The 16671-nt window shown below is 37.2% G+C and overlaps 1 protein-coding gene across 1 annotated transcript in view; it reads right to left on the bottom strand.

Moving 5' to 3' along the window:
* glis1b (GLIS family zinc finger 1b) overlaps positions 1-16671 on the bottom strand; it is a 75511-nt gene that overhangs the window by 39685 nt on the left and 19155 nt on the right. Inside the window, 2 exon segments of the mRNA XM_016272965.1 lie at positions 4676-5885; positions 8572-8758. Coding sequence (XP_016128451.1) covers positions 4676-5885; positions 8572-8758 — 1397 coding nt within the window.

Below are 16671 nucleotides of genomic sequence, written 5' to 3'. Positions count from 1 at the left end.
GTCAGCTCATGCACAGGCCATGTGTTTTAATTAGCTAATGGCGCTAGCCGTTTCATCTCCAGCATCTGTGTTGATTGCTTACAAAAGCCTCCATTTACTCCAAAACACGCTATTTTGGCAAAGGTCTGGGCCGGCTGCTGCTGGAGAATTCTGAACGCTTGTCCAAAAATCAGTCTAATAAATCTTTATATATACGTTTGCCGGTTTCACACTAGCAAAGGGGGGGAAAGGAAATTCCATGATCTATGTTTTTTTCCAGCAGGTTGTTTAAGCCAATTTTTCTTCAAGTAAAGGCCTGTATGTTCAAACTTCATCGTAAGGGTGGCTCCGCATTTAATTTTGATGAGGTAACAAAAAAGGTGTGGTTTAGGAAGTTAAATCCTAATATCCGTTAACATTACAACATGCAATTTAAAAATAAAAACATTTTTTGCGAGCCAAATGTTCAATGACCAGCTGTCTCGTGATGGTGACGACGACAAAGATGAGAAATGCAAGCAAATGGGTGTGTACTGCCCAGAAACAATTACTGCTTCATTAAAAATTAAGTCACATATCCAAACTGAATTGCAAAAACTTGCACACCCTACCCATGTGATCTTGTAAACTGAATATTTCACAAATGAGAAGCATTACAAAAAAAGAGGTCACTTTTGAAGATGTAATATTTGGCAAATGAGCAATGAGTAAAGTAATAATTAAATAATATTTTTTATAATTATTTATAATGTATTATGATTAATATTAATGATAGTAACAATAATAAATGTATACTTTTATAAATAAATGTATTATTATAATTATTTCTAAATATATTATTTAAATATTATTTAAAAATATGGTTTTCAATCCCTGAATAAACAAAACCATAGGTGAGAAAAATATTTTATTATTTATTATTTTATTTTAAACTTGAAACTTTTTATTTGAGAAGACATTAATTCACTCTACTTAAAGAAAAAAAAACCTAAATGACAAAAAAATGCAAGAAAGAAGTCACTGAACAAACAAACAATCCGGTTCCAAAATACACTGACATTTTTGCATCAGACATATGCCTTAATGAATGTCAGCAGAGATGACGCAGGAAAAGCCAAAGTAGTAAAATCTAAAAGGTTGGAGGAATTAATACAGAGTGTTATTATGACTATGAGAACTCAGTGACTGTTTAGTACAGTAGTAAACACACACTAACCACATAAGATACAGAGCAGCACAGCCCATGTTCTTAACCTGTCACAGCAGGAACAAACTGCAGAAAATGGCAAGAAAACCTCAAGTCGACTGCAATAATGCTAAACCAAAGCCAAGATATTAATGAAATAAGATTAAACCAAAACATTCCAGAGGAAATTCAATAAAGAAACCATCATTAATGTCCAACGTTGTAGCATGGATCTGCTCATCAAACATGATCAACTGGATAAGTAACTGGAGTATTATCAACAGATACGCTTTGATGAATATTTACATGAATTTCATGAGCTGCTGGGATAGGTGATCTGAAATACAAATCCAGAGTTGAATCCAGTACAGCATTGACGTATAAGAGCCCTGGGACAGTGTCGGGCAGAAGTCGCTGGATACATTTTTAATATTAATGCAGACAAGAAGGGCAAAAAAGCAATAAACTAAAATAACACTTGAATTAGGCATGAAACACAACAGGATATTGCAGTGAGATTATGTTGTTTCCTTTTAGATGCCTTCTGCCTCTGCTGTCCGACTACCACAAAACAGCCCGCGGCACTTTTTAATTGGACAGGGTGAACCGAAAAAGCCTCTCAAACTCTGCGAAGCGGTTTTAAGAGGTTTGCCGAGCTCAGTGATTGCAGATGTAGCTGTGTTTTTACGTGCCGGGGCATAAAACCACGTCCAGGTATGGACGGTGACAAAGCAGAGAGTCAGAACCCCGTCCTATGTTTGTGATAATGACTTTTTCCTGCCAAGGCGCTGCATGATACAAATGAAATGCAGCACAGCTGGGAGATAAAGAGAGGGAGAGAGAGAGAGGAATGAAAGAGTGTTATGTTTGGATGCAGGGAAATCGTGCCTCGTGCGCTCTCTGAGGAATCTGCAGTTGGAAAGATAATAAAGGGATTAGCTGGGTTTTCTGAAGCATTTGCTTCTAAATCAAAACGTCTCATCGGTTTCCTCTGCACAAATAGCTAGAATACCAAAATGTCTTGGTATATTGCGCAAAGGACACAAATGCAACATGTTTCAGACAAAAGCTTCTTCCTGCCGAGGTCCCAGGAAGGCATCAATTCGGAGGAAAAAATTAAAACACTCTAGTCAAGTATGTGCACTCATCCAATTTGTGAAATATAAATAAATGTAATAAATAAATAATTATAATTTTAAAAAATTCTAAATATATACATACAATTTTAATGAATATAAATTATATTTTAAATAAATAAAATAATATAAATATAATATAAAATTTTTTCTCCAATGATTACAAGGTAATGAATGAATCAAGATGAGTTTTAATATCTGTATTAATATCATTAAAGTCACTTTTAAATAAAAAAAAACATTGATACTGTAAAAAATTAACTCACCCAGTAACACAATAATTCTGCTACAAGTCAATTCCACACAAATCTACTCAAACTTTACCCACATTACTTTTATTTCCTTAAAAAATCAGTTTAAATGTAAGTCATTAATATTTGAAAGCACTAAGTTACAAAAATAAAATAAAATCTTTCCAAATAGGCCTGAAATATGCTTAAGTACCACATATACTGCCAGTTGGGATTCATTTAATGATCCACTAAATTTAAAAATCCTTTGACGTTTCACTTAAATTGACCTTTTCTGTTTTTCGCACAGGAAACGTTAATGCGATAATAGTCCAGGCCACCGGACTGCCTAAAAACAGAGACTGAACTTGGACAGAGTTGACTTGGTGAGAGGCCTTCGCTACATCCAGAGACAATGTCCAGCCATTTTACAACAATAATGGGTTTGTTCCTATCTTAGCATCTGCATAGCATCGCCATGAATAAAAATGAGTGTTTGTTTGTTCTAACAGTTTGTAACACCAGGGCTCTTGCCACATAGTCCGGGCAGAGTTTTGAGAGTAAGAACAGAACTCCTACACCACTGTTGTAGCCTACAAGTATGAGCAAGTGAGAAAAAGAGAGAGATTATGCTATAAAATAAGAAAAAACAATAATACTCAAATACATACAGTATATACAACAACAAAAGCAACGATTCACAAAAATGATTTCCAGAACTACCAAGTTTATGCCGCAGAGTGCGCAGCAATGCCGAAAATGTAGCTGCATGGACTTAAAGGAATTTATAAGATCTAATTACATCTGTCAGTCCAGCTGCTGTGAGCTCAGAGTAAACCAACGTCTTCTCGAGAATAAACAAAACTTGTCATTAATAACCTCAACGGAACTACTTAATGCTACCCTTGTAACATACTCCACATATTAGTGTACAGCTGTCTCCTATTGACACGGCTAAAGAGATCATTCAGATACAAAAAGGCATCCTGGGATTTAAATGAATAGGCCGACTTCAAAACAAGCTGTTAAAGTATCTGTAAAATAAAAGGATTTTTGGACAGAATCTTGTGTATGAAATTGAATATATCTGACAAGAAATCCAACGTTCTCCAATTGAGCAATAGAGGGGAATTTTGCTAGTCATCTCCTCTGCGGCTCCATTCTTACAGTCTACTACATTTTTCCAAGTGTTTAGTTTGGATAAAAAGCCAATTCGCTTAATACTTGTGGGACGGCTAAACGTTTAAACCTCCTATTTAAAGGGATCAAGTGCACGCATTGTTTGGTTATGTTAAACAGATGTGTAGGGTTTTTTTTTAGATCTCAATCATTTCGGGTTTTTTTAAAAGGAAAAGACAGAAAGACAGAGAGAGAGAAAGAGATCTTAAGAAAATAAACAGAGTTTCACCCTACACAAATTGTGGACTAATTGTGCATTTGGACTTGCGCATTGGTGGGGCTGGAGCCATTTTTCCACTTGAGCTGAGAATGTTAGAAAAGGCACTTTGACATTGATTAGTGTGTTGACTTGTGGAATCGGAGAGTTTTACCTGGATGTCTTGGGTTTCACCACAACACTATTTATACAGCTAGACTACAGGTCCAATTAAATACCCAAACCCGTCAGTGGAAAAGTTAGCCGCGCTTTCAGTTGAAATCATAATTTCTCATGCCATGTGATATGGTTGTGTAAAAAAAGCTGAGGAAAATAGGCATAGGTGGTCCCTTGAAAGCTGTTACGAAAAATGAAGCTTGGAGAGAACTTCCAAATCTATTCCTTGAATAAAACAGACATAAAAATAATGGATTTGTAAAAAACTTTTGTGGGACCTTTAGAAAGAAATTTGGTTTAATAAAGCCTAATGAAAGAGTTATTTGTCCTTGGTTGATAATACATACTTAAAAACTGATTTTAAAACTGACCTGTTTAATTAAAAATTATTATACCGCATTTGGTTTCCCCAACTTTCCACTCAAATTAAAGCCAATGAGGATTCCAACAAAAACCATTCAGTCCGAAATACTGCGTATGCATTTTCAAGGCCAATTCAGCTGCCAACTATAATCACCTCTATGAATTTCATTATGGGGAACCGCTGGAAATTGTGCACTTTTGACAGCCAGCAAAAATGGTAGATACTCACCATGCATTTGTTAGGTTTCTCTCCAGAGTGAACTCTCATGTGGATGAGCAACTTGTAGCGGGCGTTGAAGGGTTTGTAGCGCCGGACACATCCGGCCCAAAAGCAGGTGAAGTCCTCACCCTTGCGCTGGTCGATGTGGACCTTCTCGATATGCCTAACCAGCTCCTCCTGCTGCTCATACGCCGCGCTGCAGTCAATCCATCGGCATACCTGCTTATCGCTAAATACGTCCTCCCTGTCGCCCACCTGCTGTTCGACCAGGCCTGTGGGTTTGGGTTGTGCCAGAAGGCCTGAGGGTGGAGACTGCTGCTGGCTCTGAAGATGCAGTAGAGCACCTGGGCCGGAGCCCATGTACTGGTGCAGGTGGTAGGGAGGGGGCATGGGCGGCCGTGGGGGGCCTGTTTGATGGTGGTGGTGATGGTGGGAATGCCCACCGCAGTGGCTTCCGTGGCTCGTCAGATAGTGATAATGGTGCTGAAAGAGCTCCTCCTCACTTGGAGAGAACTCATCCATCGGTTCCTGTTTCAGCGTCGCCGTACAGCCGTCCAGCACAGCGCCGGGCTGTATGAGAAGTCCAAGTCCGTCGCTGCTACCCATGCCGGGTCCCGGCTGCATGGAGCCCACGTCCTCACAATGCTCCACAGATGACACCGAGGAGGACGAGGATGAAGAGGAGAGGGGTAGGAGGCAGGACGAAGTGGAAGGTGATGGCAGCTGAGGGCTGGGGAGAGGCTTCTGGGAGAACGTGGCGGCGGTAGGCGATGACGAATTGGTGCGCAGGCCGTTAACGCAGGACATCTGGGAGGAGCAGATATTTGCGGCAATATCGATTCCCTCCGAGGCTGACTGGGAGGCCACTGAGAGGCAGCGTCTCTTCAGTCCGCTTGCGTTCGGCCTTGCTGAGTGACGCGAGCTCGGGGACAAAGCCAGCAGGGAGGAGCCATCTTCATTATTAAATGGATACACAGTCACCGCCATTGCTGACAACGAGAGAACTGTTGCTAAGTTACCTTCGCCGCCTCCACCACCGCCGCCAATGCTCGGACGGTCCAATTCCCTGCGACCTGCTCCCATCCCTCCTGAAAAGTCACCCAGGGCTGATCCCAGTTTGTAGCCTTCCTGTTTGATGGGGTACGACGGCAACCCATGACAACCATTGACGCCACCAGACAGAGATGACGAGCTGAGAGCCGTCTGAAAGCCAGCAGACCTGCGGGAGAATGAAACACACCCAGAGGAATATGAGGAGCGTTTAGGCAAAACGGAGCAGAAAGAATATGCACGCTATTAGCGGCCTGGCTCGTTGAAAGATAAAGGCCAGGGCTTCTCAAAGCACTGCCAACTCTGCACTGTCAGACACCAAAGGAACAGACAAGCTCTGTGCTCCGGTCCTGGCAGACCTGTACTCTCAAACATCTCTGTTAACACTGACAATGTTTGACCAAAAGCGACACGATTGGAGATTCGTTTTGCAAACCCTTACAGAATCTTATTAGGTTATAATGTTTGGTTTGTGCTGATCAGAAGCTACTTTTTATGTTCCTCTCTCTCTCTCAGGAAACAGCCATTTGATGGGTTTCCATTGCGGTGTATTTTAAACACCAGTTAGATCCACCACAAATGCTCCTGAGCAATTCCATGAATAAATGATGCAGGAAATTTGGCCTGAACTATAGTTATGAATCGGTATTTAAAAATAAGAAAAGAGAGAAATGAATACAGGCAGGCTGTCATACTCAGCGTATGACAGGCTTTGATGACACAATAGGAGTTAACCGAAGCCTACATGTGAGCTAAATAGAAGTCACCTGGTTTTGGTGGTATAATGGTGGGCCTCTAAACGCTCTGTGTTTACAATACTCCCCATTATAGTGGGAATCTTTGCCCCCCTTGAATGGGGGTCATATTTCCCAGTGCGTCGCTGTGATCTTCCACATAATAATTCCTGTCAGTTTGCTCATTATGGATTTGTGTGCAAAGCTCCGGGATGATGTGAGAAGGGCCCTCTGTCCCAGCAGCCTATGAAAGATTTTGTCTAAGTCCTCTTTTCACTTGGTGCGGAAACCGCTAATACTAGAGCGCTGGCTGAGCCGAAGCCTCAAGTTTGTCATGAGTCGCTCCATTCAGGCTCACCACTTCCTGTTTGGCTGAAGCAGTGACATTCAGCGACAGTATTGGGAGAGTTGGATGGCATGTTTGAGTGAAAGCACTTTGGATAGCGTCCCTCGCTGAAACGATGGGTTTCAGCTGTACTGCGGCTACACAGAAGCCAACAGAAACCGACAGCAGTCTCTTTTCCTAGCCGTTTAAAAAACAAACGCAGCCAAGAAGCGCCATCAGTACTGCAGTGTTTTACTAGCTTGTTTGACTTATTCCGCACTACTTTATTAAACAACCTGCTTTATTTGCTTTGCAGATATGAGTTTACATTTCTAATGTAATTAGCAGGACTATAAAATTGCAATCTTAAATGCTTTACATGCATTTTACTAGATCCTACTCACATGAACTGCTAATCTTGGACGTCTCAGAGAACAAAAAGCAAATACTTGTTTGTTTTTTCATTAATAATGGTACTAATATACCATTTAAAAGTTAAGGATCAGTAAGATGTTTTTGACAGACGTTTCTTATGCTCAACAAGGCTGTATTTATTTGATCAAAAATAGAGTAAAAACAGTAATATAGTGATATACTATTACAATTTAAAATAACTATTTTCTATTTTAATATATTTTAAAATGTATTTTATTCCTTTGAGTGCAAAGCTGAATTTTCAGCAGCCATTACTCCAGTCTTCGGTATCACATGATCCTTCAGAAATAATTTTAATATGCTGAAACTATGATATTGGCCCGATTTTTTCAGGATTCTTTGATAAATAGAAAGTTCAAAAGAACAACATTTATTTGAAATATAAATATGTGACCCTGGACCACAAAACCAGTGATAAGTAACACAGGTATATCTGTAGCAATAGCCAAAACGCATTGTATGGGTCAAAATTATTGATTTTTCTTTTATGCCAAAAATCATTAGGATATTAAGTAAAGATCATGTTCCATGAAGATATTTTTTACATTTCCTACTGTAAATATATTAAAACTTAATTTTTGATTAGTAATGTGCATTGCTAAGAACTTCATTTGGACAACTTTAAATGCGATTTTCTCAATATTTTGATTTTTATTTGCACCCTCAGATTCCAGATTTTCAAATAATTGTATCTCAGCCAAATATTGTCCTATCCTAACAAGCCATACACCAATGGAAAGCTTATTTATTCAGATTTCAGATGATGTATAAATATTATTTTCGAAAAATTGACCCTTATGACTGGTTTTGTGGTCCATGGTCACAAATGTATCTTTATAAATCTTTTGTAAATATATAAATGTCTTTACTGTCACTTTTAAAAATAAATGTTGGGCCGCCACCACTGCTCGGACGGTCCAATTCCCTGCGACCTGCTTTTAAACAAATGAATGCTATCTTGCTTAATAAAAGCATTAATTTCTTTCCAACCAACGAATAAATAAATTAATTAATCAATCTCACTGACCCCAAACTTTTGAATGGTAGTGTAAGTAGGAGGAATCGCTGGTTGTCATGTCACAAAATAGCAATGTTTCACTCATGAATATTAATTAGACTATGCATAAATCACTAAGATCTTTCACTGTTTCATCAAATAAACAGTCAATGTAATGTACATCAGATCTGTAGTAGATTATAGCTCATTTCCAAGTCAAAATTGAATGAAATAACATTATGCTTAGCAAATGTTCAATATATATTTTAAATAGCACATTCATTTACTTTTTTAGTCATAAAAAGTTATCAGAGGGCAACTATTCTTATTGATCAGTCCAAGTGTTGTGCTGTGCTAGTCTCACCTGGTGTCTCGATGGGGGCTTTCCTGCAGGTGAAGGTTCTGTGTGGGTGGTTCACAGTGGCTGCTGTGGTGGTACTGGGCTCCAGGCTGAACTGGCAGGTTCTGTCTACAGCGCAGCAAGTTTCCTTCTGCTGTCAGCTCAGGAGTGCTTTCCTTCTCTGAACAGAATGAGATACATCCCCCATTCACTGAAAGAGGTGGAAAATACAACAGCTATATTAACATTTACAGATTTTTAAAACCATTCACCAATCTTTTAAACCCATTGCATGACTTTCTGTAGTACTTCATTTTAACAATGAGACACAGTCAATGTCATTGCATAGGGAGAACTCTCAAACTGAGTGTAGCAAATGTAATCAAAATACGGTTTCATAGTGTTTGAAAATATTTCCAGAAGGAAAGCTGACACTCTTTTTGAGTCCAGTGTGGGGGACCACATTATTCAAGTTATTTACTAACTCAATTTTAGAAATTGAATTTGCTCGCAATGATGATATTAATAATGCAACACCCAGTGGAGTCTGATCAAAACCAGCATCTAAACATGTGGATAAAGCCAAACCAAAGACAAAGGAGGTTCGGTAAGATATCGTTTCCAAGTACACAAAATGAAAAGGTGACAAGTAATTGCTATAAAGCAAACAATTGTGAGGGAAACAAAGAAATGAGTGTTGAGAGGCGAGAAGAAATGAGAGAAAGAGAAAAAGAAATGATGGAGAAGGAGGTCACAAGACACGCAGGTCCTGTAAAGCACATGCTGGATAACTCTATAAACAGAAGAAACACACTTTTTCACATCCATTCTAGTTTTCAAAGAACAATAATGGTTGTTTATTAAATCTTGGACAATTTTTTTCTTGGCTTAGAAATCCCACAGTTGGAATGTCAAACTGTGTTTGTGTATAACATCACTGCTCGCTGAGCTAAAGCCAGGGCTTTCTTGCTTCATCTGGAGAGGATTGAGAGGTTTGTCAATGACATTGGAATAGTTTGTTTCACACTAAAACTAACATTCTTTTAATTACGTCCTCCTGTTCTTTCGTCCCTTAGAAAGCTATTATGCTGTGAGCTCATTTTAAATAGAAATGATACATGTTCAACTTATTTTAGGCTTGATTCCTGTATGTAACACTGATAATTGGTTTCACAAGACGTCTTCAAATGCCACAAAGTCAAGTAGAGGTAAACTATACTGCTGATGTGAGGTGCAGAGAGAATATAGCCAGAAGCCACAGGAATTTTCAACACAAATCTGTTTTACAGATTTTCAAAATTTCTCAATATCATATCTGGGATGCAATTCTTGCCACAAGAGGCAGCTTGTGAAAACAGTTTCGCTGTGAGCCATTTAGCTAAGACCCTTTAACCCCCAAAATAGCTATTTAAGCAACCATGAGAAACAGATGACACAAATATGCTTTTTTGTTTCAAAATAACAGTAGAACCTTTGAGGCACTTTTGATTACAAGCATAAAAACGATCATGAATAGCAGATGAAATGCCTTTGCTGAAGGTGATGATTGGAGTTTAGACGATAGTCCCCAATCGATGCGCTTGTGCAACACAGACATGTGCACATCCAACCTGCAGAAGATGAGGCAAATGGCTCAGTATCAGAATACTTCACACTCCATATGCTTCTTTTAATGTATCATTGTCCAATTCCAAAAAAGTGCTGCCAAGTTACATCAATTCAGATCCAAGTTTGCATTAAAAGCCTTGCTCTATACGGAGAGAATTATGGGAGAGGTTTAAAGATATGATGCTTTGTTACATTAACAGAATTAGTCATGGCAAGGCTGCATAAGAGAAGCTCCTCCACATTTGGAAACTTGGACAGAATGTTAGATTGGATTTATATTGAATTTGCAATGGTAATTCACTTCTGGGTATTGCACTTGGTTTTGGTCAGAAGGTGGGAGTCTGTGAAAGCTCCTGTTGTGAAAGCTGGGACAAAGAGAAAAAGAGAGAGAGAAAAAATAAAGAGACAGATTGTAATGCTCTGAGAGCAGTGGAACCCACAGCCTTCTTGTACTTAAAACATTGGTATCATCAGATGCATGACCGAATTTATGTTTTCTTGTATTATAAAATGTTGTTTAAGGATTTTATCCCACTTTTCATTGATAGAGACAGTAGAAAAGGGATTTTAGGGGAGGCCAATCTGCCACAATACTAAATTGCATTTTTCAATAAAAAAAATTATTCTCTATGAAAGTGCCAATTGAAAATCAAATATATATTTTTAGAAGTATATAATATAATATAATATTATAATATAATTACAGAACAATTATAAATATGCTGCTTGAAATATGAAGCACGGCTGCAGGCTGAAGCACAGCAATGCTTTATGTCAACTATCCAGATGCGGACATGATACGTCATAAAAAGTCTTGATATACAGTGGGTACTATACACAATAGCAACCTCCAAAAGAGCTTTTTCTCCCAGACTTTTTGTCTGTATCTCACACAGTGAAATCAAACTGAGAAGGATGAAGGACGAAGAACACATTGGCTCTCATCTATACCTGGAGGACAGACAGAACACAGAGAGGATGTTTCTTCAGCTCTCTTAGAAGATCTCTGATCCTTGACCAAATGTAAGCCAGGGTAAAGGAGGGAGCAGGTTTGCAAGCATTCAGAAGCTATTAAGGAATGACAATCTTGGGTGTGAGATCACTGCAGTGCGGTGCCAATAATACCTCAGGGCAAAACAGAGCTCCGTGATGAAGACCAGACTGGAGTGCTGGCCCACAAGAACACAATCACAGAGCAGAAAAACACTTCCATTGTCATCCTCGTTTCACGTGTACAAAAGAACAAGGCTTTTAGACTCTGGGCAAATAACAAAGGTGTTTTATATGACAAACACTCCCATGCTATATATCCATCTTATTCAGACTTGTCAAAACACTTCCCATATATTTTGTTGACATCAGACTCTCTGCTTCCTATCAAGCTCTGCTTTATTTGGTGCAAATTCATCTGTCATTTGGTTAATATGGTTACAAAATATTTGGGGAAATTAAAAACACAATATTTGATTAATATAAATTTAGAAAACTGTCAATTTGTCATGTTCACTTTGCATATTTTCAGCGTATGAGTGTGTTTGCACAAACTTGCATCAATTATATCAATTATATAAAAAGAAAATAAAAACTTTTCTTTTTTTGCTCACTGATTTTACTTTCTACACAGTTCAGAAGTATAGGGTCAGATTTAAAATTTTGTATGATTTTTTAAGGCTTATGTAAGGTTTTTTTTTTTTAAGAAGAAGAAGTAATATTTTTATTCAGCAAAATTGAAGTGAAAACATTTATAATAATATTACAAAAGTTGACTATTTCAAGTAAATCCTGTTCTTTTGAACTTTCTATTCATCAAAGAATCCTGTAAAAAAAGATAAATAAATAAATAAACAACAAATAACTAAATCATGGTTCCACAAAAATATTAAACCGAAAATACCTTTTCTGATTTTTTTGCGAGTGCATGTCTTTCTGTGAATATCTGATGTCAACAGATTTAAAATCTCATGTAAACATATTTTTCCTGTATGTCAGAGTTATCAGGGTATTGTTGTGCTTGTAAACATTCAGCATTTGATTTTATGAATATGTTGTTGATATTTTGTTTGATAAACTATTTTATTATTACTGGTTTGAGGCCAAATGACCACTTGATGTCCAAAATCAAAACTGGAATCAAGAAAAGCTACTTAGAATCACTGCTTTACAGTAACATACAGTAGGAGAAGACACAGTGCAACCCCACCACTGGACCATGGGGACTCACTGCATCTGATCAGCAGATGGGTCGGCCATTATTACATGTAATTGGTGGTAATCTTAGGTGATTTTTTATTTCGGTGACACTTCATTTTCTACAATTCTCGCCTCCTGCCTTTCAAGTCACCTAAGTGCAGCATTAAGTGCTGGAGTGAGACCGAGCTTGTGCCAGCATTTAATGTTTTCAAGTCTTCAGAGATGCTGGCAATGGAAAACAGATGTCCCGAAGACCCTGGAATACTGAACAAGACGGGGCTTCAGAGAGGATGGGAGAGGGCTGTGCGTATGCGCATGTGTGCCAGTGCACATATGTGTGGATCAACTCTAATGCACGTCAAACATGTAAGTCTACAGAACAACAAGCTGCCAAAACCACAAGATAGATGCGTCTGGAAATGCACTGTGACATTTCTACTCAGGCCACTTTAGCACCATAAATCATAGCATCCACACTTAAACAGTTAATAACGATCAGAACTCTCTGATGCACTCTTCCTCTTACATTCGCTGCTCTTTTTCGGCCTTATTAACTCGTTAGTGGGGCTAGCTAAGATGGGCATAACTATTACTAGTGTTCATATTTGGGGTTAGGGATTAAACGTTTACATCTGTCATACCTTAAATTGTGCGGCTTGTTGAGAAAAGGATCTGAGATGCAGTTTTACCTGGTGGACCATAAAATTTAAAAAAAAAATCCTATAGACTTATATCATGTGACATTATTAAGGCTTGGGGAGCAAACCACCTTGCAACCTCCAAAAACGATCTTCGATTAATATGCTAAAGCACAAGTTTTATTTCCTGTATACATAAAAAAAATTGTTACTCCACATCCCATCCAGTGTTCTCCTCCAAGGCTATGAATACAAACATACATGTATGAATGTATAGTCATTTCAATATTGTTTATTTTAAAGATAAATTTAACATTTGTCAATATTTTTGCACTGCCTTGCCTTTTTCTGTTGCTCTACGAATTCCATTTGATGCGCATGCATAGTTACACGTATTGTACAAGTTATGACATTTTAATTAAACATTACAAGGTTAAAAAAGTCAATTAAAACATATGCATGGTCGAATTGTTCACAATACAGTTTATAATATGCATTTAAAAACTAGATTTGAATTTGGGTAAATTTTAATTTCATGCTAACTTTAAGTGTGAAGTGTAAAGGCGACTCACTTGCTGTCAGAATGAGCATTTATGAAAAATGAAAATACTTGCATGAATTTATAACAGATAAGAATATAGCTTTCACATATAAGATATATACAGTGGGTACGGAAAGTATTCAGACCCCTTTAAATTTTTCACTCTTTGTTATATTGCAGCCATTTGCTAAAATCATTTAAGTTAATTTTTTTCACGTACCTGACAGGAACAGACATGAAACTGCATGTGAGCATCTCTGAAGCATTTAAAAATGCTTGGATCTTAATCTTTTTCAACAGTAAGTTGCTATGTGGCCATCCGCCATTTGTCAAATGTGTATTTTTCATAAAAATGTGTTTTTAAAAAAAAAAATAGTGGTGAGTTTCTCATTGTGCACTGCAAAGACCTAATTAATTGAACATTAAATTTGTCTTTTATTATTAATTTAATCGATAACTTGATGCAGCCCTACTTAGAAAACCCTAACAACATAGAACCCTGGCAACCACCTACACTCGAAAAAAAAAAATTAAGCCTTTTTTATGATTGACGCAATCTAATTAATAGTAGAATTTCAAATAAATTGAACAGAATAATCCATACGCAATTTAATTGAATTATTGATTAAGGATTGTTCAATTATTTACTTAAAATACTTAAGATTTATTCAATTTGATTTGATGGAATTTTACTATTATTAAATTGTGTAAATCTTAAAAAAAGGCTTACATTTTTTATGTGTACAAATTTCTATTATAGTGACAAAGATTTCACATTTTCTTCAGAAAAATATAAACATCTAGTTTCTGTTCCATATTTAATTTCTCTGCTTCTCTTGCTGTCTTTTGCTTTCCTTTCAATGGTCCTGTCCTCTCCTCTCCTCTCTTTTTTTCTTTCAGAGACCAGGTCAGCAGACTCCTGAGCAGTGGAGCTTATACTGGATTTTCTTGCAGTCTTCAACACGACTGTCCTGTGCAGATGTTACATATTATGGACGAGAGCCTTTTCCATGTTTAAATCTTATAACTCATGTCTATACTTATGTCTCCACACAGGGCCGGAACTTATTTGTTTGCTTAGTAATGAAGGATTGATTGAAAACCTGAGGGTACAACAAAATGAAAAATAACAAAGTCTGGGGAAAGGTTCCCTTAAACAGGTGCCTGGCCCTGCAAGGGCAGGGGGGAAAACTCGATTCAATTACGAGGGCCTGAAATGACTGTTTTTCTTGCTGGATTATTGGTACCACCAGACCAGGTTTTTCATGAGGATGAAATTTGTTTGTTATGCCAGTTTCTGTATGAAGTGTTTCACTTCTAAATTCAAAAATGTCACTTTTAGCAAAAATATATTCTTCAGCCAGTGTTTCATATCAAAGGAAACAAGGTATACCAAAAGCAAAGAATATGATGGCTTTTTTTTTTGGAGAAACCACTTTTGTGTCAGGGTTATTATCGTTAACTAAAACGAAAACTATTAAAGAAAAAAAAACTTATTTGAAATTAAATAAATGTTAACTAAAAAAAAATGGTATATACTTTTTTTTAACTACTTGCTGCTTAGTCTACGTTGAAGTACCAAAACAACTCTAATAAATACAAATATGTAAAAATCATATAGATATATATATTTTTTAAAACTAATAAAAATGACAAGCAAAATTATAAAAAAAAATTAAAATAATAAAAAATTAAAACTAATTTAAAATATGATATAGTATATTAATTAAACATATCAATGACACTAAAATAGCATTATGTAGAATAAATATTTTTTTATATTTAAGATTTTCTTATATATATAATAATTAACAAAATTATTTTAAATTATTTTATATATTAAAATTTATTTATAAATTAAATATATTCTTTTTTTTTTAGGTGTAACACTTATAAAAACTGGAAAAAGTACTAAAAGTATATTTAGTAGAAATACTCAAATTAATTAAAAGATAATTATTATTCTGTCATCATTTACTCATGTCTTTTTTTCTGTGGGGAGCAGCTCATAATGACAATGTCTATCAAGTTCCAATTGAAAAAAAATAAAAATAAAAGCACCATGAAAGTATAACAGCGTAGTCATTTGTAGTTCATTTGTCCTTTTTCGTCATTATTTGTTGTTTGCAAAAACCTCCATGGACCAAAAAAAATCTTATGGGACGCTTATAACTTGGACGCTGACTAAGTTATAACAGAAGTTTCATTTGTGAGTGAGCTATTCCTTAAAGGAACTATTTACAGCACAGCAAAGATTTTCTCTTTTGTAACCAACCACATGAAAGGTTTTACTTTCAGTTGCACAGACAAAATTAATTTATAAATAATAAGCTTAAAGATCTGCTGTAACATTATATCTGCACAAGAGTGCATCAAACAAAAGAAGATAAATCGTTTGCTCGTGAGAGGGACAGACACAGCTGGCCACTGATTTCGTAATAGCCTCGGCTCCTAAAACAGTCCGAACTGACCGCAGACTACTGAACACAAACAAACACAAAACACTGCCTGCACTACTCCTACGGTTCAATGACTAAACCGCACGCTTGGACAAGAGAACCTTATAAATCAAACCTCACAGTGATTAAAGCATTACACAGCCATTTCAAAACTGTAACACACACACACACACACACACACCTAGGCAAACAAAAAAGCTAAAGACAATCTGTCCTGCCTGTGATCAAGCCAGTGACAAACTTCTTGATGTGCTTCCAGACATCATGAGCAGTTGTTGATGTTCTTCCATACCTTTATTGTAATTACTGGGTTCCACTTGGGCATGTCACCACCTGCTGGTGACTGGCTGTCACTGGAGGAGCCTGTGAGTCTGTCCTCTGTGGACTGACGTGGGTGGATCTGGACCACCATCACTTCGGTTTCCAGTAAGCTGCGGGTGAGGCTGGGTCAGGGTGGTGCTGGAGAACCTGGCAGAGCTTTGGCGGTACCCATTGTGCCAGGGATGGGGTTCATGGCTCCAGCTTTTCAGTTTGTAACGGATACGCTCTCATCGAATCAAATAAGATACAATGCAACTCCTGCCACCTAAATTAAGTTTACAACTGTCCAATTCCACAAGCATTTAGGTCTTCTTTTTCAAAATCAACAGTCATCTACAATGCTGCCATTATGATAATTTTCTTCAGT

This window comes from Sinocyclocheilus grahami, unplaced genomic scaffold (assembly GCF_001515645.1).
Source record: "Sinocyclocheilus grahami isolate Dianchi unplaced genomic scaffold, SAMN03320097.WGS_v1.1 scaffold75.1, whole genome shotgun sequence".
Taxonomy (NCBI): domain Eukaryota; kingdom Metazoa; phylum Chordata; class Actinopteri; order Cypriniformes; family Cyprinidae; genus Sinocyclocheilus; species Sinocyclocheilus grahami.
Note: the sequence above shows the minus strand (reverse complement) of the source record. Positions and strands in the feature narration are given on the sequence as shown.